This window comes from Crinia signifera, chromosome 4, assembly GCF_055691185.1.
Source record: "Crinia signifera chromosome 4, ASM5569118v1, whole genome shotgun sequence".
Taxonomy (NCBI): domain Eukaryota; kingdom Metazoa; phylum Chordata; class Amphibia; order Anura; family Myobatrachidae; genus Crinia; species Crinia signifera.
The window spans coordinates 120,973,952-120,999,853 of NC_139220.1; the positions used below are offsets into that span (position 1 = coordinate 120,973,952).

A 25,902-nucleotide genomic window follows, 5' to 3' on the forward strand; every position below is an offset into this window, starting at 1 on the left:
ATATATATATATATATATATATATATATATATATATATATATATAGGTACAGGGCGATGCCGGCACTCCAGTCCTCTTGCGTCTTAGGTGCCTGGTGCCTTCGCTGAGCGGGCAGCTGCGCTGGACGCTGGATGCAGGCGGGGGGTATAGCGCGGCACTCAGGGCGGAATGAAATCAAACAACAGGAGCCATACCTTGTGGTTGACGTTTCAGCCTTTCGAAAGGCTGAAACGTCAACCACAAGGTATGGCTCCTGTTGTTTGATTTCATTCCGCCCTGAGTGCCGCGCTATACCCCCCGCCTATATATATATATATATATATATATATATATAAAATTCAGCTGCTTTCATTTTATTTCATTTTTAGCAGCTGATGCTGCTGCTGCTGCTGCTGCTGTGGGTACGGGGGTGGGCGGGGGGAGCGCACGCTGCGTGCGCTCCGGCTGCGACTGCCGGGTGCTGCTGCCGCCCTGGACGGTGAGCTGCCGGGGGGGTGGGAGGGGGTGTCTGCGGATCGGTGGTGATCGGTGCTGCACCGATCACCACCGATTTCTGTGTTACCGAGCGGCATAGCCGCCGGTAACACGGAAATAGCTGTGATTGGCTGTTCACATTTGAACAGCCAATCACAGCGATCGCCGACCGGGGGGGGCACCCCTGCCCCCCCTGGGCGACGAGGGGGGATGTCTGCTGTCAGGGACAGCAGACATCACCTAACTGTCACTGCGTCTCTAGACGCAGTGACAGTTTAAACACATGACGTACATTTATGCCATGTGTCGGGAAGTACTTCCCGACCATGACGTAAATGTACGTCCAATGTCGGGAAGGGGATAATATACAGTATATATATATATATATATATATATATATATATATATATATATATATATATATATATAATAGTTTCAGAACATTTTTCTTGCAAATTAATGGTGATTTATAAGGAGTTGCTCTTCACATAGGGATGCAATATTTTTGAATGAGGATTATTACAGCATAATATCATTTAGTTAAAAAAAAAAAAAGTAAGAATTAATAATATTATTAGTGGCTCAAGAAGTTATTGGATGGCAGCCAGATGAGCGTGTTTAGGTGTTCTGCGGCCTGAACTGTATGTATTTTCTAATAACAATATATAGATATTGAGGTCAAGCCATACTAAATGGTTTGACAGAACTCGGGGAACTTACAGGCTTAATGAAATAACTGCAGGCTGGGTTAGGGAAGCCCAGTTAGCTGATTTGTCTCACTGCAGCCGTGCGAACATGCACTGAAAGCTCATATACCACAATGTCATTTATTTACTTCTGCAAAAGATTGAAGCTGCCGTTGCTTGAGAAGCAGAATTGAAAAACCTATTTCTGTGGCAGGACTGAGGCACTTAATACTGATGGATGTAGGTGCAGTACAGTTAATATACAGGTTGTCAGAACAGGTGACCTTGTCTGCAGTCAGTGCACCACCCTCTGGGTGTTACCAGCATGACACAGGCTGACACAGAACATGCCCCTGCAGGCAGTCATGTTACAGCATACTTTTTCTCATTAGTTTAGTACAGGTCGACCTGGTCAGCAGTGTAAGGAGCCATGGATAGCTCTCACTACAATAAATAGTTTACAGATAAGGTTCTGTGGGGAATAAGTCAGTCCATTCTCCTTTTGTCTATATGTTGCCTTATAATTTCTCATTCTGTTAGGCCGGTACTGTCAGAGTTCTCAAAATTCTGTTGTTGGACTACACACCCCAGCATGACCTGCAGTTTTAGCATGGCAAAACTGTTGCAGGGCATGATGGGATGTGTAGTTAATCAACCGCTGGAGTGCCAAGATTCTCCATCACTGCCCTATGATGATCTGTTATTTATTAATAGTGTTTGAGGCAATACATAAAAAATGGGGCGGAATAAAAGAGTTTAAATAGTCCACAATCATAGTAAAGTGATGTTGGTGCTCTACTATTGAAAATTATGGAACACAATGCATGCACCTCCCAGGGCTCCTATTGGGAGATATACTATGAACACTGACCATGTGAAGGGTCTCTATAATTCCCATTTTTTTATGATCCGTTCCATTGCATCTGCGTTTTGTACGTAGCCTATTTTGTGCTACAGAAATATATTTTTTATGGTTTTTCCTTTGTGTAATTAAAGAAAACATGTAATTGTTCCATAGAGCAGTCTCTTGTTAACTTGCCCCCAAATTGCTTCTTATTCACTGCTTACCCCTCTGTGACAGATGTGCTGGATTGCACTGTAAACCCGCTAAATATGCCGAACACTGCTCAATAGCAGTGTTCTTAATTGAGTAATGTCATTGAGTAATTCCAGTTGTAGGTAATTTGATGGAAGAAAATATTTGTTTTATATATTTTCTTGCAAACAACAACTGCCAACACACAAGCCAAGAAACAATGCAAGGCAAGGGAACTATCAATACCTACAGAACAAGAATTAGGTTTAGCTGTTCAAGTGCAGGATAAGGTAAGGTAAATGCTCCGTCTAATGCCCACAAAAAAATTGTATTACCATACAACACCTCTTAAACATAATCTAACCTTACTGTACGTGGCCAGCATCTCATAACCTGCAGAGCCAAGTAATCGCAGGCAGGTTTTACCTTACCACCTCCATCATAGTATGACCAAAATACAAATATACACACTGCCCTCCAAATCATAATGCAGTATGGGTACACTTTCATGGGCGATACCCACTATGACCCTGAATAAGGGCTAGGTAATACAAAGCTAGACAAATCCTGGTTTTACTTCTTCTGAGTTTAGAAAAGCTTTTATAAATGTCAGATCCATTGTTACTGCAGCTGGAGAACAAATTTGAAAAAATAAATAAGAAAATAGAAACTAACTTAACAGGGCATTGTGCTACACCATGTATGCTGGGGTTATACCCAGTGGTCTATGAACTGGTCATGCGAGGCTGTCTGAAGACAGCCAGGTAGCCCACCACTTCTGCCCAGCTGTCACATTGTTTCAGTGCTGCAGCAGTGCGGACAATAAAATGAAATTCCAGGGGGTAATTGACGGTCGCGCTACCGAGAGGCTGTGTCTCAGCATCGCGACAGTCCATTACCGCTGCAGACCGGCTCTGAAGACAGCCGGGCAGCCACCGCTCTCTGTCTGGTTGTTAGACTGCTTCCCCTTGGCAACAAGCATAAAACCTCCTTGGCATCGAGTATGACACCCCTGGCTTTGAGCACGTAAACTGGAATCGAGCATGTAACTAATGGCATTGAGAAAGAACCCTCTAGCAATGAGCATGTAGATAAGCGGCACTTATGTGTCATAATATGTAATGGGCATCTCAGTGTATGGCATATGTATAATGGGCATTACAGTGTGGCATATATGTAATGGGCATCACGGTGTGCGGCATATGTATAATAGGTATCACGATGTATGGCATATGTATAATGGGCATCACAGTGTTTGGCATATCTATACTGGCTGTGTATGGTATAACTCAAGGGGTAACGTTGGAGTATCTAAATATATTTTGGGATAAAAGGTAGAAAGGTTCCCTGACATAGTGGTACAACTGATCAAAAAATAAATAAGTGCATGTATATATAGTGGTAGTTTAGTTTGATATGTATTTTGTTTATTGGCTTTTGCGTGATGCCCTGAAAGTTTTTTGTCTACATTCTCAGCTGTACTTTAAGTCATGTCTTTATATCATTGGGCAGATGTGTTTATTTTCATTGCCTTGGGAAACAACCCTTCGCTTCTGACAGGGCACAATGATAACAGTCATATCCCAGGTTAACAGAATCCATACAGCCACAGACACCTATGTTTGAAAACATGTTTTGTATCGCATAACTCTCAGATTCAATTAAATTCCTAGCACTGAGACGTTTACAAGAAGATTGGTGTCTGCATCTTTTTTTCATGTTCTGTTCTGCATATTTTCTTGATTCATTATGGGCAGCGAGCAATGTGGCAAAGTGCCCTTTCTTATTGGCACCTTTCTTTCAGGAATATACCAGATTAAACCTGCCAAACAGTTGGACCCTTGACAGTGTGGTTTTCAAACAGCTGATGACTGTATGTTATTACACCCAGATATGTAAATCTGTATGTCACACTTTGTGCGAGAATGCCCATAATGTATTTATAAAGAGGCAATCAATTAAAAGACAAAGCAAGCTGCCCATATTTTTAAAGAGGCAAATAAGATTTTGTTTTTCGGTACTTGTGTATTGTCAGGGCGCCATATTACACTACGTTTTCAATGTAGGCTAAGCTACGTTGTCAGCGTAGCTGGCGCCTTTATAATAAAGGAGGCAGCAGGATGGTGTGGCTTATACTTACCCTCCTCTGGCCCGGGCACCGCGTCGATCCCTGCTGACTCCCCGCGATCCACGGTGACTCCCCAGCAGTCGCATTCAGTCCCCCTGCTCCGGCACTCGCAGCGGACGGTGTACGTAATTCAGCGTAGTGCCGCTGGCAGTGCTAAATTATTTATACCAATGACTGCACTGCTGAGGACACGTCTGTAAAACTCATCAAATTTGCAGATGACACCACGCTAATTGGTCTGATCACAGATGGAGTAGAGTCTGCCTACAGGCAAGAGGTGAATCGGCTAGCCACATGGTGTGGTGCCAACAACCTACAGTTGAATACAAAAAAGACGGATGAGATGATCATAGGCTGCAGGAAGAACCCCCCTATGCTCCACCCACTAACAGTTGAGGGGAGTGCAGTAGTGGCAGTGGAAGCCTTCAGATTCCTAGGATCCATGATGGCCAAAGACCTGAAGTGGAGGGTCAACATAGACGCCATTGTGGGAAAAGCCAAGCAGAGGCTGTTCTTCCTGAGTTACCCCCACTATCCACGTCATAACCCCAGTATCCACGTCGGCGTGGAGTTGATTTTCTAAAGTGTGGCGAGCGCAGTGAGCTACCGAGCTCGAAGCGTGGCGAGCGCAGCGTGCCCCGCGAGGGGATGCGTATCCACACCACCCCCCCCCCCCCACCCCCCTGGGGCTCGCTGCGCTCGTCACGTTTCGGGCTCGTCACACTTTAGAATATCAATACTGGGGGTATGATGTGTATAGTGGGGATATTAAGCATTGTGTATTTTTAGGGCTCCAGAGCCACTTACGTAGTTTATGTAGCCAGCATAGTGCTATATTGGTATTCTCAATACACCACTAAGTAAACTACGTAGTGGGCGCCCTGATAATACACAAGTACCTTTTTTCTTGTCAAGTGATTGCCACTTTAAAAATAGGGGCATTCTTGCACACTGCCCCACACCTTCTGCTTCTTTTAAGCTATTACACTAAGGGCCTTATTCTAGTTCACTCTTTCTGACAAAATCCTTCTTAGATGGACAAAACCATGTGCACTGCAGGGGGGCAGATGTAAAATGTGCAGAGAGAATTTGATTTGGGTGAGTTATTTTGTTTCTGTGCAGGGTAAATACTGGCTACTTTATTTTTACACTGCAATATAGATCTCACTTTGAAGTAAAACCACACCCAAATCTAATTCTCTCTGCACAAGTAACATCTGCCCCACCTGCAGTGCACATGGTTTTGTCCATCTAAGAAGGATTTTGTTAGAAAGAGTGAACTAGAATAAGGCCCTTAGCCTCTAGACTGGATCATTATATCAGTATAAACCAGCTCTTACATGGTGCCTGATATCCCCAGATATATGCTATACTTATAAAATGCATGATCAATGTTTATTTAGAATTAGGGTAAATAGCTGTGGAAATTCTGTGTGTGTTGTGAATTAGTGAAGCAGGATACTCTATCTTTGTCAGATTAGCACTGGAGCAATAAAGTATGTTATTTCCAAAATACTACTAATACATAGACTAATATAAGAATTAGACTTGCTTTAAATCCCCTGATTTGTTGTGTGTTCAGTTTGGCATTGCAGGTAGTTTCAGTGGATAGAAAGGGTGGATTCCTGGAATGTTCCAGAGGTATCACTGTGTGTGGTCTGTAATACAGGCTTCATGTCAATTTGTTAATGTATCAAACAGTTTTGCTTGTCATATGTATCCCAGCACTTCCATTTAGCTGTTTTTACCTACATGGATGTGTTTTTTTTTACTTTTAATTTAACCCTTACCAATATTATATTAGTATATACTTGTATGTTTTAATGTATGATAACAGTATACTGAAAACTAAAGAGAAATGATAGCACTCTTATAATGTTTGTTTCTCTAAACTGAAACAGAAAGCGGTTACCAATACACATGGCAATTGTGGCATTAAGCAGTGCTTAAATAAACAGAAATTGGTTTAATCAGAGAAACCTACTATAGAGATTATATAAGGAAACATCCTTAGTTGGAGTATTCCAAAAAGTGTGGTGGAATTGATGAGTCTTCACCAAATTGGAGTGTCCAATCCATACCATCGCGCTGGGATAGGGAAGGTAAAGAGAAACTACACAGAAGATACAGTAGCAGCTTGATGGGTATGGAGAAGTGACTTGCGGTGTCCTAGTACATGTTGTGTGTCTATTATAGGGTTGTGGAGGATATACCATAGTTGCCTAATATCCAAGAACATCTGGGAGGCTCCTGAATTTCGGGTGGCCCCTCCAGAATAGTACTCACTTCTGCTGGTGGCTACCTGTGGACAACTGACCCCATCCACTTACTGATTACACTGTCATAGAGTGTCCAGTAAGAAGGGATGCAGTCATTTGGTCTACAGCATGATGGTCGACAGTCATTAGGTCGACATGGGAAAAGGCCAACATGGGTCTAGGTCGACAAGGGAAAAAGTCGACATGGTTCTAGGTCAACAGGTCATTAGTTCGACAGTGTCTAGGTCAACAGTCGAAAGATCGACATGGGGTTTTTCACTGTTTTTTGAGCCGACATGTGCCAACAGGCGGTATTTCATGCCCTACCATCCACTAGGGCATGGTGGGAGAATAAAATAATGTGCCGAGCATGGTGAGGTACCATGCCCGAAGCATGGCGAGCGATGCGAGGGGATGCAGTACACTTTAAACTGTGTCCATGTCGACTGTGTTGACATTCGGATCAAAAAACAGTGAGAAACACCATGTCGACCTATAAACTGTCGACCTAATGACCGTTCGACCTTTTCCCATGTCGCCCTAATGGTGTCGACCTAATGACTGTCGACCATCATGCTGTAGACCAAATGATCCCAACCACAGGAAGAAAAGGACTGCCAGAGCACCCAAAGGTGCTAAAGGAAGCTTTGCACTAGCATGCAAAGCATGTTAGCATGTTAGACTAGCATGTCCTAACGATGCTCTGACATTGATCTAGAGACTTGCAATCAGAATACATGTGCCACCCCTAGACCCTGAGCAGCAGCAATGCTTGTACATCCCTAGTTACCACCAGCCTACACAAGCCGGAAGTAGAGTTGGTCACTGCAGTAGCTTTAGTTGATGCAGCTGCTGCATGAATTTTACCACTTACATCCTATATCAAATTTAAAGTAGATTTGCCACACCCACACCAGATAATACTAGTACATTTTTTATATTGTAGAACGTTTGAAAAACCCCAAAACCACAATGGCAGGACTAAAAATTAAATGTAAAACAAATCAAAGAACCATATTTACAAAGAGGCGGGGTTTCATATATTAACACTGTCCGTGTTCAAGCCACAATGCTCGTTCTTTGCTCGTCTCATTCCATGCTCAAAATTCTATAGGAGCTACTGCTAATTGTTAGAGTTCTGTCAATCCTGATTTCAGATTTACTTAATCCAGGGCAGAATTTGTTACCTAATAAAGAAAAGAAAAAAATCAGATGATGATAGCAATGCACAGTTTCTATTACTTTTTGCTCATAGCGATGTCATAATATTTGTATGGAGCTTAAGAATTCTAAAGCTTCAATTCCAAGATGTGATCATCAGTGGGTGTGGTATAGAAGATCTATAGTAATTAGGCAGATATTCATTAGCTTGACATGCATTGGATTGAGGAGACTTCATGTATATTTAAAACAATAGGAGTAGTAAAGCTGTGATTAATGATAAGTAGTCACAGCTATAATGTCTCCTGAGAGCCTAACGTTACAGAGTAGTAAATCTTTTCCCACTTATCACATACTGTAGGCTGTGCCTTCTAGTTTATTGCATATTCTTCACACCGCATGGAATCTGTGTGTGACATTGGGGAAGGACCACCCACTGCATAGATGGGATTCACACACCACTCAGATATACCTCTCAGCCGCTTCTAATGCCCATGTCAAGTCTAAAAGTCTGATTATAAGAGAATTACCTTATATCATATTTTTATTGTTTCTTCCATACATTTTAAGTAAGTATTCATGAAGCCTGTTACTCTTTACTGTCATGAGTTGTGACACTTATAGACATAATAGAATCTATTTTTTTATTTTAGAGTCGCAAAAGTGAAGCTGAGCGTTATTTCTTGAAAGCAATTCAGCTGGATCCCACCAAAGGAAACTGTTATATGCATTATGGTAAGTCTTCATTATAAATAGCAACCACCTTCCCCTGCGATTACATACTTATTGCCTAAGCAGCGTCTGTTTGGATAATATTTTAAGGATGGCAAGCTATTGTGAACGTTTGAAGTAGTAATTGCTGTTATTTCCATGCATATTGATCACCATCTATTTATTTTCAAAACATTAATGTTCACTGACGTTACAATACATTAGCAGACAATATTGCCAGGCGCCTGTAAATGATTTATATCACCACTGCTCAAAATTTATAGTGCTGAATATTGAGTTAAAATATGCTTATGGCTCCCACCACTTCACATTCTATTAGCATTCCAATGTGCTGTCTGGTGATGCTTTCCTGTGCTACAGACCAGCTATCACTAGTCACATTACAGCAGTGTCATAATAAAAACTTTATACGTAGTATACAATACTTAGCAGAATGAATTTTATTTAAAACAAACATTAATTTTTAAGCACTGGATTGGGATTAGTATTAACATAGATACTTAACAGATGATTCATACAGGCTGAATATTGAATGGTATTCTCTCGGAGAGCCAGTTTGGCGGTAAGGAGAGGTGGGGATTTGCGTTGTTCTGTAGCTGGGAAGGGGGAATCAATTACTTTATTCAAGACAAATTACGTTATCAAGCCCAAGGACCAGCCACCTCACTAGGGAAAGTGGGCAGTGTCTGGGAGGCTGGTTCTTTTTCCCAAGAGTGTAAAGGCCCATACACACTGGGTTATTTTGAACTAAAAGCTGCTAAAACATGGGGCTAGATTCTATAAACTTCAAAAGTGATAAAATGGAGAGTGATAAACAGCCAGCCAATCAGCTCCAGTCTGACATTTTTCAAACACAGTCTGTGACATGGCAGGTAGGAGCTGATTTTCTGGCTGTTTATCACTTTTATCACATTTTATCACTTTTGAAGCTTAGAGAATCTAGCCCTTGGTGTTTTGAGTGGCTTTCAGCTCAAACCTGGCCAGGGTCTATGGCCCGGCAATGATTGGTGAGCGGTGATGTGCGCTCCCACATTATCGCCAGGATAGCCGTTCATCTCCTTGTATTACTAACAGATGAGCGGCTTTGCATAGCTCTGTGCTATGCAAAGCCGGGCAGAAAAATGTGCTGCTTTCCCTCCCAGCGATGACAGGAGTCATCGCTGTCCATACACACTGGGCATAATCCAGTGTGTATGGACCTTTAGAGAACTTAGTGGAGCTGTGGGTGTTTAGCAATGGTTAATGTTATTATGTTGAAGGGCAAAACTGGAACTCTGTTGGGTTTTAGAACAGAGCTGATTCAGTGGACTTGCTTAAAAGTCAAACTTGTCAATGACCCGTAGAAGACCCGTAGATGACTTAATGGGCATTCCTTGTTGCATGTTCATTGATTTGTAATTACTGAGAATTATGAATGTATTTGTATAGTTCTCATAATATTATACAGGTTGAGTATTCCTTATCCAAAGTGCTCAGGAACAGGAGAATTTTGAATAACGGATTATTCCGTATTTCGGAATATTTTAATATTTCAATGATGTATTTTGAAGTATCTTGCATTTATGCTGTATAAACACATTAACCACATGAAATACATACAAATATATTTTATTTGTTTAAATAAACAAGGTTCCAAGACATGAAACAAAGTTTGTGTACTATCTCAGATACTGAATTGAAATGCCAAGCAATCATTTTCTTGCACATATATAGTGCCAGTTACACATGTCCCCAGTAGGGCTGGTACAAATGTCCCCAGTAAAAAAAAAAACAATTTCACTTTCTGGAATGTATGGTTTTCAGAATAATTAGGATACTGAATATTCGGATAAGGGATACTCAACCTGTATATTCTTTCAATATGTATAATGGGGTAATTTTTTAAGTAATCTAGATTTCACCAATCCAGGGGCACCGCACTCCACACCCATGTTACCCCATCAACTAGCTATTTGCTAGATAATCATAGAACCAGGATGGGGTAGTATGGGTGTGGAGTGCGATGCCCCTGGATTGGTATGGCTGGATGGCTCTGAGATGGCACATTTTTACATTCTATGTAACACTAATCTTTTCACTAACACTTTCTTTATATTTTAATTACATTAATTTTTTATGTATCAATTTTTGTATATAGCTTTGGCTTTTTAACACTAATATTTATTAACACTTTAGTCTTTTCACTGGTGTGCTACCCTGGGCTTTCTGGTTTGTACTGATTTTTTTGGGGTGCCGCACCCTGCACCTAGATATAACAATCGATACCACCAGCACACAGAGAAGCCTTGACGACGGCTTAGGGGCTTATTCATGCATTTGCGCAAATATGTGTAACCAAGATCTCTGAATTCTATTACCTTATAGTATTTAAATCTGGTTACTGATAGCATTCATTGGGCTGGGGGAAACAATGTATTTTTCTTTTACCGTCTAGAGTAGTCTGGGCCACTCAGAGAGACAAGAAATTTTCCAGTGGATTTTAGATCTAAAACAATTTTTTTGCAACTTGAGTTTAATATACAAACTATTCTCCAAAAGCAAGTTATTAAATTTTGGCCAAATTACAGAATGTAGCTCCAGTGTTTTTGAAATTGTTGTTACTTTTTGGATACATTATCAATAATAAATTTCTCCACAATGACAAGCTGCCATAAAGTGGTGCTTCGTTTTTTGCTTATTTGCAAAGTAACAAAGATTTCTGCATGTTATTTACAAATATATGGCAGTCTTAATGATTACTTTTTACTCCCTGGAAGGAGTGTATGGGGGGATCCTGCTTGTTTCTCTTGTAGACAAACCCTCTTTTACATGCACCTGTTGTTACTTATAAATTGTTTGGGTGATTTCCAATTTGTGCATTATTTATTTTTCTTTGTTTCACCGAATTGCTTTCTACAACCGAAATGGGAAACTAATGTAAATTGCAAATAAATGGAAACAATTTCTCTCAACTACTGTTTTCCTGGGACTGGATGTATTTATAAACAGATGTTCTGTTATCTTTTAGCAGCCTGTATAGGGATTTGCTTTATTTTATTGTTGTAAATGGGGTGTCACTTATCCTGCTATTTAATCCAAAACAGCGACTCTGGTCCATTCTAACAAGTTTTAAGTTCCAGTTATTGAAATAGTATATGATGTATACTCAGAGTTCTTATGTATTCCAGTCTATTTTAGGATTCCTGAAGCACAGTATTTGAAGATACTTTAGGCTTGCAGATAAGATTCTGTTTTTGTATGTTGCGCTCACATCTATTTTGATTATTTTAGTAATACCCCTTTCAGACTAGCAGCAATATGCTGAATTATTACACATGGACGCACAGCAACCTGGGACTTTGCTTAGTCTGAAAGGATCCTGCACACGTATCGCAGTGCAGTGTAAATGGGTAACCCAGGTCGATTCGACCCATTTACAGCATAAGATGGAAATGATATCTCTATGCACTGGCACTGCACCTGTGCACAGTAATGTTTATTACTTGGCCCAGCCGCTGGGGTCTCAGGCGTGTCACATCAATTTTGGACCCGTGTACAAAATCCACCAGCTTTTCTAATCTGATGGGCATTATAAGTCTTTACAAAATTAATATGGTGTATAGTCTAAAATGTAATATAATTTATATTAGCAGGAATTGACTGAATGTTCACAGTCTGATGAGAACTTACTCTTATAGGCTTATGTATCAAGCCTTGGAGAGCGATAAAGCAGTTAGAAGCTGATTGTTGGCTTTGGCCATCTTCTCCACTTTGTCTCTCCTCCAAGAGGTACCGAACATGATGTATAGATTGAGCCACGCTCATTAGAGCGGCTTCCGGTGCACAATGCAGCGTGAATGAGGCACGCATGCGTGTGAGAGACGCTCGCACACCCCATTCTCGGCAATGGACGCGTGAGCGTGTGAGACGCTCGCGCCTTCATGTACCGGTGATCACCGCGCCTGCATTACAGGTGACTATGGAGCCATCTGTATTTGCGTGAGCTAAGTTTTCATTACAGTGTTGTTATCATGCATATACAGTAGTTTAAGTGAATTGTTTGAGACATCTTGTTTTAAAAATGTGTTTAGGCCCATTCAGGGAGCATGAACTGGATGGGTTGGGGTATTCCCGAAAATCTCAGATACTTTTATATGCATTACTTTTTAATGTGTACGATGCATGGGTTTATCTTATAGTGCCACAGGCAATAGGTGTCAGTTTCTAGGATAACACAAAATTGTGTGGTTATGTTTGGTTGTTGATGGGTGTATTATTGAGATATATATATATATATATATATATATATATATATATATATATATTCCATTGACAAAAAACCTTACGGTTTCACATGTCCCATTAAGGCTTCATACACATGATCTGGCATTTCTGAAACCTGTTGTAACTCTTCCACTCAAACGCCAAAAAGCAATGAAATTACGATCATTAAGGCTGACGCCTTAATGGACGTGTTCCTTGCGCAATACAGATATGGTACGCCATCACAGCCTGTGGGTAAGTGCAGATTCAGCACTCTCACAGAGTGAGATTGCTGTCACTCACACAATGGTGGAGCTGCTAATTCACAGATTTGTGTGCTCATTGGAATACACACATGCAGTCTATGCAACTGAAGGTCTGAGCAGTAAACAGAGCTGAGAGGATGGGGTAAAAGTGGTGTTGATTGGGGTAGGAGGCAGTGTGGTGCAGATTGGGAGGAATAGAAATGCGTAGATGGTAGGAAGGCTAAGCAGCACTGATGGGGGACTAACGAAGCAGATGGGTGGAAAACAGTGGCACAGATTGGGGAAGGTAAGGCAGAATGATGTGATTGGGTGGGAAACAGAGGAGCAGTTGGAGGAAAGACAGCACTGATGGGGGAGGGGGTTTGGAGCAAAGGGGATAAAGGGAAAACAGAGTAGTACAGATGGAGAGGGGAAACAGCAGTACAGATGGAAGGAAACTGTGTCATGGATGAGGCGGGCAGAGCAGCATGGATGGAGGGGGAGACATAGTATCACTAATAGAGGGGAAGCCAGTGGCACAGATAGAAGGAAACAGTGGCATCTGTGTGAAAAGACAGGGCAGGGCAGATGGGGAAAGACAAATTGGTTCAGATGAGGGAATACACACAGCAGTAGGTATCGGGGAAGACAGAGCAGCATGAAGGTGTATAGGCGAAGAAAGTGTAGATGCATAGTAGTTGGGAGTATTATAGTTTTTGCAATTATGAAAGATGTTTCTGGTAACTGCATGTGAATACTAAATTAAATGGATATACAGTATGTAGTGAGTGTGAAAGATGTTGGACTCTCAGTGGGATAGTTCTAGTAATAGTGTTTATTCTAGCACCCGCTATCTTTGAAAACCCATGCAGTTCCTCTACCCTGTCTGGGGTGTTGCTGTCTGCTGTAGTGTTTCTTGCACAGGTCTGGTTTGCAGTGCTGATATACAGATCACACTGTGCTAGAAGCACTACAGCAGACAGGTACACCCCAGGCAGGGAAGAGGAACTGCATGGGTTTTCAAAGATGGCGGGTGCTAGAATGAACACTATAGTAACTCAGAGGTATAGACAGTTTTAGATGAATGCGGGTACTTATTAGGATAAATGCGCCACATAACTGCTCAGACCTTCAGTTGCATAGACTGCATGTGTGTATTCCAATGAGCACACAAATCTGTGAATTAGCAGCTCCACCATTGTGTGAGTGACAGCAATCTCACTCTGTGAGAGTGCTGAATCTGCACTTACCCACAGGCTGTGATGGCGTACCATATCTGTATTGCGCAAGGAACACGTCCATTAAGGCGTCAGCCTTAATGATCGTAATTTCATTGCTTTTTGGCGTTTGAGTGGAAGAGTTACAACAGGTTTCAGAAATGCCAGATCATGTGTATGAAGCCTTAATGGGACATGTGAAACCGTAAGGTTTTTTGTCAATGGAATTTCATAGCTTTTTTTCAATTTATTTTTTTAATTCAGAAATCTAAAATTTCACTGTAAGAATAAACATTGGATTTATTTAAATGTTTAACGATAACACACCCCTGGCAACGAGCATTACCCCTGGCCACAAGAATTTCAAACCCCTGGCAATGAACATTACAAACCCCTGGCAATGAGTATGACACCCATCCCAGTGCATGAAACCCCTGTCAACAGGCAAGACATCCAGCCCATGAAACCCTTGGCAATGAGCATGACACCCAGCGTGTAGAAGCTTTACTGTAGGGCATAAACTCTCCTAAAATCTCTCAGTTTTGGATTCTCAGACCCTATTACATTCCCTGCTGGGTGTTAAACTGACTATTCCATGTTGCAATTGCATTTGGTATATTTATTGATGGCTTGGATGTAAGAGAACTTCAAATTCTTAGGCTAATGTACCTTGGTTTGTGAAGTTAATATGCCTTCCAAGATGAAATTGAGGTAAAGAGTTGGACAAGGTTTAATTTATGGGCTTTCATATGAGTTATAAACAGCAGTATATTTCAATAAAACTGACAAAATCAAAATATAAAATTTCTCAAAAAGGAAAGTTTTTAAAATTTTGGAAAAAAAATTCTAACATCATTCATACTGTTGTTAATAAATCAATAAAGTTTTATTTTGGGATCATTATGAGATGATTCTATATAGTAAAAGGCCACATGCCATAATGCCCATTAAGTTATGCCACACACCGTAATGCCCATTACACATTATAGCAAACACCATAATGCCCATTACGCATTATAGCAAACACCGTACTGCCCATTACACTTTATAGCAAACACCGTACTGCCCATTATGCATTATAGCAAACACCGTAATGCCCATTACGCATTATAGCAAACACCGTAATGCCCATTACACTATGGGGGGGCAGCATACCCACGGGGGCACTGAGGGGGGGGCAGCTTACACATGGGGACCCTGAAGGGGGACAGCATACACATGGGGGCCCTGAAGGGTGGACAACATACACATGGGGGCCCTGAAGGGGGACAGCACACACATGGGGCACATATATAGTAAACAGCATGGCGGCACTCACAGACAATTTGAACAGAGACTACACAGAGTCAATATAGATAGGGCACTGGGGGGGGAACAGTGCACACACGGGGGCACTGGGGGGGACAACACACACACGGGGGCACTGGGGGGACAGCACACACAAGGGGGCACTGGGGGGGACAGCGCACACACAGGGGCACTGGTGGGGGAACAGCGCACACGGGGGCACTGGGGGGGACAGCGCGCACACACGGGGGCACAGCGCACACACGGGGGCACTGGGGGGGGGGACAGCACACACACGGGGCACTGGGGGGGACAGCGCACACACGGGGCACTGGGGGGGACAGCGCACACACGGGGGCACTGTGGGGGGACAGCGCACACACGGGGGCACTGTGGGGGGACAGCGCACACACGGGGGCACTGGGGGGACAGTGCACACAAGGGGGCAGTGTGGGGGGACAGTGGGTTAGGGTTATAGGCTGCGGGGTGTATGCGTGTATGGTTAGGGTTATAGGCTGTGGGGTGTGTGTATGGTTAGGATTATAGGCTGCGGGGTGTGTATATGGTTAGGGTTATAGGCTGTGGGGTGTGTATATGGTTAGGGTTATAGGCTGTGGGGTGTGTGTATGGTTAGGGTTATAGGCTGCGAGGTGTGCGTGGTTAGGGTTATAGGCTGCAGGGTGTGTGTGTGTATGGTTAGTGTTATAGGCTGCAGGGTGAGTGTATGGTTAGGGTTATAGGCTGCAGGGTGTGTGTGCATGGTTAGGGTTATAGGCTGCGAGGTGTGCGTGGTTAGGGTTATAGGCTGCAGGGTGTGTGTGTGTATGGTTAGTGTTATAGGCTGCAGGGTGAGTGTATGGTTAGGGTTATAGGCTGCAGGGTGTGTGTGCATGGTTAGGGTTATAGGCTGCGGAGTGTGTGTATAGTTAGGTTTATAGGCTGCGATGCAAGGTGTATGCGTGTATGGTTAGGGTTATAGGCTGCGGGTGTGTGTGTATGGTTAGGGTTATAGGCTGTGGGGTGTGTGTATGGTTAGGGTTATAGGCTGTGGGGTGTGTGTGTGTGTGTGTGTGTGTATGGTTAGGGTTATAGGCTGCAGGGTGTGTGTGTATGGTTAGGGTTATAGGCTGCAGGGTGTGTGTGTATGGTTAGGGTTATAGGCTGCGGGGTGTGTATGGTTAGGGTTATAGGCTGCGGGGTGTGTGTATGGTTAGGGTTATAGGCTGCAGGGTGTGTGTGTGTATGGTTAGGTTTATAGGCTGCAGGGTGTGTGTGCATGGTTACTGTTATAGGCTGCGGAGTGTGTGTATAGTTAGGATTATAGGCTGAGAGGTGTATGCGTGTATAGTTAGGGTTATACTGTAGGCTGCGGGGTGTGTGTATGTGATTAGGGTTATAGGCTGTGGGGTGTGTGTATGATTAGGGTTATAGGCTGTGGGGTGTGTGTGTGTGTGTGTATGGTTAGGGTTATAGGCTGCAGGGTGTGTGTGTATGGTTAGGGTTATAGGCTGCGGGGGGGGTGTATTTATAGGGTTATAGGCTGCAGGGTGTGTATTTATGGTTAGTGTTATAAGCTGCAGGGTGTGTGTATGGTTAGTGTTATAAGCTGCAGGGTGTGTGTATGGTTAGGGTTATAGGCTGCGGGGTGTGTGTATGGTTAGGGTTATAGGCTGTGGGGTGTGAGTATGGTTAGGGTTATAGGCTGTGGTGTGTGTACGGTTAGGGTTATAGGCTGTAGTGTGTGTGTGTGTACGGTTAGGGGTATAGGCTGTGGTGTGTGTGTATGGTTAGGGTGACAGGCTGTGGGGTGTTTGTGGTTAGGGTTATAGGCTGTGGGGTGTGTGTGTGTGTATGGTTAGGGATATAGGCTGCGGGGGGGGGTGTATGCTTAGGGTTATAGGCTGTGGGGTGTGTGTATGGTTAGGGATATAGGCTCCGGGGTGTGTCTATGCTTAGGGTTATAGGCTGTGGGGTGTGTATATGGTTAGGGTTATAGGCTGCAGGGTGTGTGTGTGTATTGTTAGGGTTATAGGCTGTGGGTTGTGTGTATGGTTAGGGACAGGGGCTGGCTGGCAACTTTTAGCCCGGGGGGCAAGTCCAGAGCACTGGCCCATAAGTAACAGCGCATCATTAAAATGGAGGTTTTTCGTTAACTATATAACGACACCACAGGCTTCTCCCCCTGTATAAAAACAGGACACCACAGACTGCTGCCCTGTATAATATCAGGACACCGTAGGCTGCTACCCGCAAAAGGATCAGGGGAAGCCAGGCACTGGCACACACAGACTCACAGTAGTCGGTGGAGGGCTTTTGCGCACACCACTCCAACCCTTCTGCCATGCTTCCGTATGCTCTTACTGTCATAGCTGGTCAGCTCCGCCTCCTTAAACAGCTGAGTAGCTGAAGGAGGCGGAGCTGCTCACCGATGGCAGCGAGAGTGGCCGCAGCTGCCACACGGACAGTCTCCTGCAGCCAGCCTAATTTATGATGCAGGGGGACTAGTGACACTACCCCCTGGCCTGGCACATTATTGTCATGTGGCTCCAGGTTAACTGAGATTTTGCACAGTGTCATGGCATAATGCCATGACGACACCACAGGCTGCTCCCCCTGTATAATAATAATGCCATGACACCACAGGCCGCTCCCCCTGTATAATATAAAATTAATGCCATGACACCACAGGCTGCTCCCTCTGTATAATAATAATGCCATGACACAACAGGCTGCTCCCCCTGTATAATATAAAAGTATGCCACGACACCACAGGCTGCTCCCCCTGTATAATAAAATAAAAGTAATGCTATGACACATAAATTATTATACAGGGGGAGCAGCCTGTGGTGTCATGGCATTATTATTATTATACAGGGGGAGCAGCCTGTGGTGTCATGGCATTATTATTATACAGGGGGAGCAGCCTGTGGTGTCATGGCATTATTATTATTATACAGGGGAGCAGCCTGTGGTGTCATGGCATTATTATTATACAGGGGGAGCAGCCTGTGGTGTCATGGCATTATTATTATACAGGGGGAGCAGCCTGTGGTGTCGTCATGGCATTATTATTATACAGGGGGAGCAGCCTGTGGTGTCATGGCATTACTATTATTATATTATACAGGGGAGCAGCCTGTGGTGTCATGGCATTATTATTATTATTATTATTATTATTATTATTATTATTATTATTATTATTATACAGGGGGAGCAGCCTGTGGTGTCATGGCATTATTATTATACAGGGGGAGCAGCCTGTGGTGTCGTCATGGCATTATGCCATGACACCACAGGCTGCTCCCCCTGTATAATAATAATGCCATTACACCACATGCTGCTTCTCCATGTATAATATAAAAGTAATGCCATGACACCACAGGCGGCTGCCCCGTATAATATGATAATAGTAATGCCATGACACAAATTATTATACAGGGGGAGCATCTTGTGGTGTCATGGCATATATTATTATAACAGGGGGACAGCTCAGGAAACATCAGAAATATATATTTTTTTTATGTGTGAGTTTGATTCTCACTTACTTACTATTTTTCTTCCTCCTGCTGCGGCTCCCAGATTTTCTATATTTCTTGCTGCGGCCACAGTTCAGTCCATACTTGCCTACTTTTGAAAAGCAGTTTGAGGGAGATTTTAGATACTAGCAAAATGCACCGAGCACAACGTTGCGCACATACGGTGATCCGACCAGCGGAAGCGGGACGGAACTCCAATAACAACTCAGATGTGATGTGTGCGTATAACGTTTCAGTTGTATAAACTGTTTTCAAATTTGAAAACAGTTAATACAACGGAAACGTTATACGCACACATTGCTGTCTGAGTTGTTATTGGAGTGCCCGCTGGTCGCTTCACTAATATATATATATATATATATATATAGATGTGGGTGGTCCGGTGCCCTCAGCAAATGTAGAATAAAAGCTGCTGGGGTTGCAGCGGCACAACAGAGAATGACTATTCAAAATAACGTATTTAATGTGAACAATACACAAATCTCATGGTCCGACGTTTCGTGGTCCCATGCACCCTGTCTCTCACCTTGAAAACGGGGCACTAGGAGTTTTTTAGTAGGGCAGGGTGCTGACCATCGAGTAGGGCACATTTTTCAATCGGGAAGCATGTTTTACGTTAGAAATTTACGTTAGAAAAAAAATATATACACATATAAAAAAAAATGCACACTGTACCAGGATTATGCCCCATTTCACATTATGGCACACACTATTATGCTTATTTCACATTATGGCACACACCGTTATGCCCATTCCACACACCATCATGCCCATAGCACAATATGGCACACACCATTATGCCCATTCCACATCATGGCACACACCATTATGCCCATTCCACATTATGGAACACATAGTTATGCCCATTGCGGCACACACCATCATGCCCATTGCACAATATGGTACACACCATCATGCCCATTGCACAGTAAGGCACAAACAGCCATGCCCATTGCACAGTATGGCACACACTTATGCCCATTGCATATTATGGCATACACCATTATGCCCTTTGCACACCTGCCAAACCCCCTTTCCCCACAAATAAAAACACCAAGAGAATGGTAAGTTGAGGGGAAAAACCCTTCCCATCATGTAAAGCAGCACCATCCCACTGTACTCACCAGCCATTGCCTGAGACTCCATGAGCTCCCTGTGGCAGCAGCAACTGGTGTGGCAACTGGTCCAGGCAGGGTGACCGGCCAGCAGGTCAGTGACGTGCGGTGAGCTTATTGTCAGGTGAGGCAGGCACTTTTGTGAAATATGAATGGGTCCTATAAAATATATAACACCGTAATGACACATTATGCTACACACTGTAATGCCCACTACACATTATGCCACACACCGTAATGCCCATTATGCCATTATCTCACACACCGTAATGCCCATTACACCATGGTGCCAATTACACTTTACGCCTCAGACCATCATACCCATTATACCTCACACCATGATGCCCATTACACCTCACACAATGATGCTCATTACACATTATGCCACACACCATGATGCCCAGTACACATTATGCCAAAAACTGATGCCCATTACACATTATTTGACACATGTGATGCCCATTACACACTATGCCACACGTCATAATGCCCATTACATATTCTACAACACACCGTAATGGCTATTACATATGATGCTATATAAGAATAGTTTACCTACATGTTAATTGCTAGGGGTTTCATGCTTGATGCCAGGGCGTTAATGTTCGATACTAGGGCCTTCATGCCATGGGGGATGACATGCTTGGAGGGCTCAGGTGGACTCTGGGACAGCACAAACAGGGCTGGAGCACAGTAGCAGTGCACTTGCTATTGACATACTGGGGCAGCAGACTGGGCACACTGGGACTGGATGCACCTCTTACTTCATCCTTCCCTGCATATCTCCGTTCCCGTGACCTCTCCCTCCTTCCCTACATCTCTCTGTCCTCCTGTCCTCTCATTTCCTCCTTCCTTGTACCTCTCTATCTCCTTGTAACCCTGCACCTCCCTGTTCCCCTGTACTTCTCCATCATGTCACCTCTTACTCTCAACTTATATCCACCTCTCCGTTCCCCTGTCACCCTTACATCTCTCACTTCCCCCTTCTCTGTACCTCTCCATCCCCCATGAACCTCACCGCCCCCTGTGCTACCTGTACCTCTCTGACCCCGATCCCCCTGCACCTACACCTCTCTATGTCTCTATGTCCCTCAGTAGCTCTCTCCATCCTCCTTGCACCTATATGTCCCCCATGTACCTCTTCGTCCTCTGTGCACCTCTCCATCCCTCTGCCCCCCATGCACCTCTCCATCCCCCTGTCCCTCCTGCACCTCTCCAACCCCCTGTCCTCCGTCCCTATCCCCTTTTCACTTCTCTGTACCCCTGTCCCCCCTGTATGGTACTTACATAATATATATCTATATATATCTATATATATATATATATATATATATATAGATATATATAGATATATATATATAGATATATATTCCCCACTCTCATCGTGGTATGATATTGTACAACATATATCCCACTCCTGGAAAGCAATCCGGAGCACAGCCCAACAAGGTGCCCCCTTGAGACTTTATGAGACAGCACATTAGTAATGTGAATATGTTCCTATATAATTACTTACAGTACAGTATAAGCTAACCACATATCAAAAGACAGGTTAGTAGTACACATTTGTGTGATTTTAAAGTTTAAAAAAAAAAATTGTTTCCTCACTTTGGCAGCACATTACACTGGTCCATATAGATGTACACTTATGAAAGAGTGCACACAGCCAGAAATCATACACAGTCCGTTGTAGGACTTTTTTACACTTTAATACTTACATTAAGACACTTAAGGCATTGACATATATATATATATATATATATATATATATATATCTGCCCCTTACCTAACCCTGGACTCTGGGCAGACAGCAACCGGAAGATGGGGTGGGCGGCAGGTAGCAGGCGTGCGGGATGCAGTAGATAGGCAGTGGGGTGGGCAGAGAAGGTAAAGTACCCCGACTGCCGTGACTTCCATCTCATTCATTGCAGCATGCGTGCTGCTGTTTAACAGCTCCCTGCGCAGGCTGAAACTTCGCACATGGAAGTCAGCTGTCTGCTGTCACAGCCCACCCCGGCAGCTGTAACAGCTGCCACTGGGGGACAAGTGCCCCGGCGTCTAGCGCAGGACATTGCTTCTCGTTCTTGACCCCATCTATGGCGGCTGGCCACTTCTGTTCTTTAGGAGGTGCCTGTGCCCCCCCCCCCCCCCCCGTGCGCACGCCTATGCAGGGGAGCCTGTCACGCGGCGGCGGGAGGATAGAGGTGAGCTAGGGCTCTAGCAGCGGCGGCAGCCTGGAGCCACGGTGGCGGCAGGAGGGAGGTGAATAAGGCCACCCTGAAATGCTGATGCCGGAGCTCTAGTTGCGGCAGGAGGAAGAACGGGAGCAGGGCCTCCTGGTGGGGTCTCAGGAGACAGCGCAGCCACAGTTTAGCATGACAACGGATACAGGCTGTCAGTGTGTGACAGCCTGATCCGCTGTCCTATCACATCTGCTTCAGTCACAGGGACGTGCGTCCCTGTCACTGAGGCAGATGTGTAGATGCCGCTTTCTCATTGATTTTTAATGGGCTTTTCAGCCTGTTTTCTTCCCGCGGCTTAGTCCTGCCCCCCGCTGCTGACATTTTCCAATTGTCAGCGGGAGGCACAGCTCCCGCTGCCTCCTAGACTCCCACAGTGTGCCACCTCATAAATAATAAAAGAAAATTAAGATATTTATAACACACTATATGTGTTATAAATAGTTTTGTAATTTTCTATTAATCATTTATGACAGGTGAGGCACTGCCTCCCCTGCCTCCCCTGACTGCACGTCCCTGCAGCAGGTGGGGTGAGCCGATCCGATGGTGAAGGCTGCTGGAGTGAGACGAACCCGGCCCAGGCATGTCAGCGCGGCGGGGGGGGGGGGGGGGGGATGCTGCCGAGTCCTTCCTTTCGCTGCAGAGCAGACACGTGGGTGGGAGGCGTCATCGTCATGACGTCCACACCCAGCGTCTGCCACTGCCGGGTGATTAGAGGGAACAGGAGGCCAGCCCGAGCCCTCCTCCACGTAGCCGCAGCCCGCAGACATGTTTAAAAGCTTACAGGAACATGGCCGCCGGCAGCGCAAAAGCATAGGTAAGGCGGCCGCGGCCTGCAGCAGTCCATCCAGAGCGGCCTGGGGGGCACATGGCACTCTGCCCCCCGGCCCAGCCCGCCCCTGGTTAGGGATATAAGCTGCAGGGTGTGTGTATGGTTTGGGTTATAGGCTGCCGGGTGAGTGTGAATGGTTAGTGTTATAGGCTGCAAGGGGGTGTATGTTAGGTTTAGGCTTTGGCGAAAGAGGCTGCAGGTGGGCGGTAAATGGTTGGGCAGTGGGGTGGTGTATAGATAAGGATAGTCTATTGGGGGGATGTATAGTTAGGGTTAAGCTACAGGGGGGTGTATAAATAAGGTTAGGCTGCATGGGAGGGGATATATAATTAGAGTTAAGCTGAAGGGGATGGGGGTGTATGACATATTGTCAGGTTTCAGGGGTGTATAGTAGCTACTAACCTTGCAACATTTGCTTGAAAGAAGGCTGTTTCTGTAGGACACTCCGGAAACTGTCTTCAGGGGGGTAGAAAGAGACACCGCGAACTAGACTGCTTCCTGTGTGCCATCCAGAGCTGGGTCCTGCAGGAGAGGCCGCCATTGGCACTGCCGGGGCTAGCAGTAGGGGCGGCAGGGGGACAGCTCGGAGCCGTGTACTTCATCTATTTGGGCCTCCTCCGCACCTGGGTGCCACCCGGCTGCAGGTTCCGCAAAAGTATGTGCACTTACCAGGGAACACGTTAAAGAGCCGTCCAGCCTGGAGCTCCGAAGCCGCAAGTCTGACTGCGCCAATCAGACGCTAAGTCACACCCCCGCCCTAACCTGCCGCTGCGACCCGTTTTCCTCCTGTTATAGTGGCTGCCAATGCGCTCCATTCTGTATCCTTCAACATCCCCACACGGCTTGACTCCTGACCAGAGGCGTGTGTGTGCGGACCCGCCGAGGGGAGGTATGCAGTCCTGGCTGTAAGGATACGGCAGTGACACACAACCACATAAAGACCGGCAGCGGCTGCGGTCCCCATGTTTATCTTAGGCCCTGGACCCAGTGCACTGCACCAGCGATAGCTCCCCCCCACTTTAGATGCCTGCCTCAGCTCATAATCTATATTTGCAGTGCGCCCACCCCAGCACTTGCTCCCCCAAGCGGTCATGGTGGCTGCGACCCCATAGTTACGCCACTGGGCAGGGCTGCAGATACAATAGTCCACAGGAAAAGCTATCCCAGGCACAAGCAAAGTAGCATGATAGTTTTCAAAAGGGGGCGTGGTCACGGGGGGGTCTGCGATTAGGCCACGCCCCCTTTTGAGACCTATCACGCTAAAGGAGCCCAGGCCACTGCTAGATGGCCGAGGGAGGGGACACTGATGACAGATCAAAGAGGGGAATCCTCAAGCCTTGTTTGCCTCTGCCCGCTGTAGAGGCAGAGCAGGCTCTGAGGGAGCAGCAGCAGCATCGCACGGCAGACAGCCTGTCCAGCTCTGAGACTGGAAGCAGCATCGCACCTTAGCTGCCACTGGCTGCCAGTCAGGGGCTGGCTGGCAACTTTTAGCCTGGGGGGCAAGTCCAGAGCACTGGCCCGTAACAGCGCATCATTAAATGGAGGTTTTTCATTTAAAAAATATGTATTGATAAAAAAAGAATGGCCCTTATTCTGGTTCAATTTTAGAGGCAAATTCCTTCTCAAATGGACAAAACCATGTGCACTGCAGGTGGGGTAGATGTAACATGTGCAGATAGAATTATATTTGGGTGGGGTTTTTCTTCAAAGTGAGACCTACCTGTATATTGCAGTGTAGAAATACAGCAGCCAGTATTTTCCCTGCACAGAAACAAAATAACTCACCCAAATCTAATACTTTCTGCACGTTACATCTGCCCCACCTGCAGTGCACTTGGTTTTGTCCATTTGATAAGGAATTTGCCTCTTTAGGTGCCCATACACGTTACAATTATTGTATACCATATTGCATCTCGGTTTTGCGATGAGATCTAGTACAAAAAGTATGTGCAGTACAGTATACAATAATTGTAACGTGTATGGGCACCTTAAAGGCCCCCATACACTATACGATTTTGGGACGATTTCATCGTATTTCGGCACTTTGGGGCGATAACCGGGTGAAATCGACCCAAAATCGCAGGTGTGTGATATCTGATCCGATGCGCGGTCCCGTGCGCATCGGATCAGGGAGATCGGACGATCAGCACATAAGATCACGTCCGACCTCCCTGTATGCATATGCCTGCCCACCTGACAGGCATATGCATGCAGACTACCGGGGGAGCAGTGGGACGGGCAGCGGGTCCCTGAGCGCTTAGCTGGCGGCGCCGGCGAGTGCTGACCTGGCCGGGCGGTGTGATGATCACAGATATCATTCAGCAGCGCTGCGGGACGGGTAGTGCAGTGGCGGGTATTAGATTTTTAAAATACCTGTCAAATGACTGGCCGTTCTCTGATTGGCTGAGCTCAGTATTTAAAAAAACGAAATACCCGCCACTGCACATCCCGTCCCGCAGCGCTGCTGATATCTGTGATCACATGCCCGGGCAGGTCAGTACTCGCCGGCGCCGCCAGCTAAGCGCTCAGGGACCCGCTGTCCATCCCACTGCTCCCCTTGATGAGTATCACGGCTGGCCCCCTGCCCCTCACCGCCCGCCCCCTGCTCCCCGACGTGATAAATCGCAAGCGATTTATCACATGTAAAATTTGGCTCATCAAGTGCCAAATTGTATGTGAGCCTCCCGGGGAGCTGCCGGGCGGCTCACAGGAG

At 45.1% G+C, this 25,902-nt stretch overlaps 1 protein-coding gene across 2 annotated transcripts in view; it reads left to right on the forward strand.

The window, feature by feature from the left end:
* Nucleotides 1-25,902, forward strand: part of TMTC2 (transmembrane O-mannosyltransferase targeting cadherins 2) — a 250,967-nt gene that overhangs the window by 186,990 nt on the left and 38,075 nt on the right. For both annotated transcript variants that reach the window (XM_083182341.1, XM_083182342.1), the window contains one exon: nucleotides 8,397-8,478. In XM_083182341.1, coding sequence (XP_083038467.1) covers nucleotides 8,397-8,478 — 82 coding nt within the window. The remainder of the gene's footprint in view (nucleotides 1-8,396; nucleotides 8,479-25,902) is intronic.